General features: G+C 38.8%; 1 protein-coding gene across 3 annotated transcripts in view; it reads right to left on the bottom strand.

Annotated features, from left to right (window-relative positions):
* Positions 1 to 2,891, bottom strand: part of MAMDC2 (MAM domain containing 2) — a 157,844-nt gene that overhangs the window by 8,494 nt on the left and 146,459 nt on the right. For 2 of the 3 annotated variants that reach the window (XM_019517471.1, XM_019517472.1), the window contains one exon: positions 1,658 to 1,917. In XM_019517471.1, coding sequence (XP_019373016.1) covers positions 1,658 to 1,917 — 260 coding nt within the window. Of the gene's footprint in view, positions 1 to 1,657; positions 1,918 to 2,891 lie in introns of those variants that run through there. The other variant, XM_019517473.1, reaches the window with a different exon arrangement.

Consider the following 2,891-nt stretch of genomic DNA (forward strand, 5'->3'; position numbering starts at 1 on the left):
TGCAAAACCAATCGGGAAAAGCTAGCTCTATGAAGAATTAATACAGTTAGGCCCTTGCCACATGTTACATATTTAATGCAATAAATTTAGACTGGCCACATATGCAAAGTAAGACCAGCCACACACGCAAAGTAATTATTATGTCATAAAAATGTCCATCTAGCTATAAAAAGCCAACCAGCTACAAAGTTAGTGCTTGAAAATGTGCAATAACTTCATAGCTGGTTTCTATCCAGCTTTAATTTAAACATATGGCATGGCCTGTAGGGTCCAGAGGAGTCCAGTGGAGTTACCCCATCTGTGGAGAAGATCCCATCATGCAGGATTGGCCCCCTAACTGGCACTTATTTCCTCAGGTTAGAACAAGTCAATGGAGACACTATTACAAAATAAGCTAAGGTATGAATTCAAAGTATAGCAGCTATTCCACACTAATACCTATGTGGACATTTATTCCACACTGACTGCCCTATTTTGTAGGGCCCATTTTTTATTTCCATCTAGAATGGACTACACTAACCTGCAAAAAGACACTCTTATGAAAAATGTATGTCCACTGTGGAGCTTGCATGCTTCAGTTATTCAGAGCTATTGCCCTGTGTAGACAGGCCCTTAGCCTTTGTGCCAAACTTGAAGAACCACAGCCTTGGAAAGACCTAAGAACTCTATCATAGTTTTAGAATTATATCAACTCCTTGCAAGACTGTTTTATAGCTGGAGAAAAGGTGACATTTATAAATATGAGAGAAATGAGATCTAGCACATATAACCAGAACCATAGGCCGAAAGGGTACAACAATACCACTCAAATAACTCTAATGTAGAAAGACAAATGACCTAATCTATTATACAAGCAAAATAATTTTCACATTTGCTACTTATTTACTGCTCTATCTAATTCTCCCCATTGTAAATTCTCTGATCTTTCATCTTGTTCAGATATAATGTCACATTCAACATTAGTAAAAAATCCTGAACAAGAAGTGTCTCTACCCTTTCTCCAGTCATGGGCAAAATTGAACACAATGTCTGACAGCAGTGTGAGGGTGCGGGCAGGAGTAACTTCTGAACATTTTTAAGTGTAACAGGCTTGAAATATTTTTTTAAAGGTTTAGTTTCTGCTGTGGGACGTGTACAGCCCTGTGGTGCCCCCTGGCTAGAACACTTCAAAATTCTTAAGCCTGGGAGCATTACAAGAAGCTTCACCAACCGGGCATCCCAAGTGCCAGAGTAGCCAGGACATAGGAATGGGACCCAAATGCTAGACAGTCTGGCAGGTTGCCAGTCATATCTGCGAGTGCCCTGTCTTTCTGCAGATATAAAAAAAAGTGAAATGCTTCGAAACAGTACCTTATTTCAAAAGGGATAATATTTTGGAGCAGCTTCAGCTGCTTTTGGAACATTTCAAAGGGCATGTGCTTTTATGAAGCTGACCCTTTGAAGCATTTCAAAGGTGTTTGACAAGTTTAAATGTTACTTCTTTTTGCACCTGGAATGTTATTTCCTTCCTGCTTAGGTCCCATTCAAGTTGCATCAGATCCCCATATAAAAAGTTTGGGGATTTTTAAAATATAGTTAAGTAGAAGCCATTCTCCAAGCTAAAAATGAATTCCAGAAAAAATGTAGTTTAGTTTTCATGGTTCAGTTCTTTGCTTACTTGATGGTATGTATCACAGCCATATTCTATCAGGCCCCTTAGCCAGGTGATGCTCTGTTCACCTCTTCTTCTCCATAGCAGAGTCTCTTCACTAGCACCTTCCTTTTTCATATAAACATTTAATATTCCAGTCCCAGCTCCAAACATATTATAGAAAAATGTTAAGCACTGTTTTCCAGAAATCCCTCTTAATGATCTTGAAGTCAAACGTGCTTTCTGTCCATAAATCATGTTGGATGCCTCAATATACATGTAGTAGCCTGGAAAGGAAAAAGACAAACAAGACCAAATATTAGCAAAATAAAATGGTTCTTGCATTCAGTCTGTCCTCTAATCAGAATCTCATGCATGAAAACATGTTTTAAGTAATGAGTGTCCTAACTCATAATACAGTTACAAAGGGATAGCTCTTGCTGATATATAGTGGAACACATAATGTGAATAATAATAAATTAATGAATCACAAAAAACCTGTTTTTGTATAATTCATTCAAACCAAATGGAAGATATATATGTATATTCAAATAATCTATCTTGGATGCTGATAATGCTATACCACAGGACAGCAATAAAAGCCAGAAGTTAGTCAATACATCTCAGAGACAGGTTGCATATTTTTAAATTATACACTGGTTTAAATATTTCTCTGTTCAGGGGAGTTGTACTGATGGAAATGAGTAGAGATTTTTTTTTCCTTTTTAGTACTTTACCATAAGGAATACCAATTTACATCAAAGGCACAACCTCTAGTAATTCAATAAAGCCATGAATTTAACATACTAAAATATGGACCAAATTATCCCCTCAGATATGTCAACAGGGCTTCAACTTATTTCAGGTGTTAAGTGAGGCAGTGTCACTAATCTGAAAGTTTACTGGATTTAGATCATGAATTTGTATGGGATGGTTTGGATAGGGATTCATAGATTCATAGATTAAGGGTCGGAAGGGACCTAGTAGATCTTCTAGCCCGACCCCCCACCAGGGCGGGAGAACAACAAAAAACCCCAAAAAGAGAAACGGGACTCAAATGAGTCCAGCCAGGTAGGCATCCAGCCTCTTCTTAAAGACCCCCAGGGTAGGGGCCAGCACCACTTCCCTTGGAAGTTGGTTCCAGCTCCTAGCCACCCTAACTGTGAAGTAGTTTTTGCGGATGTCCAATCTATACCTCCTCTCCATCAACTTGTGCCCATTGCTCCTTGTTATGCCAGCGGGCGCTAGGAGAAACAGCGTC

Source organism: Gavialis gangeticus, unplaced genomic scaffold (assembly GCF_001723915.1).
Source record: "Gavialis gangeticus isolate Ggan-Ray unplaced genomic scaffold, GavGan_comp1, whole genome shotgun sequence".
NCBI classification, from domain to species: Eukaryota; Metazoa; Chordata; order Crocodylia; family Gavialidae; genus Gavialis; species Gavialis gangeticus.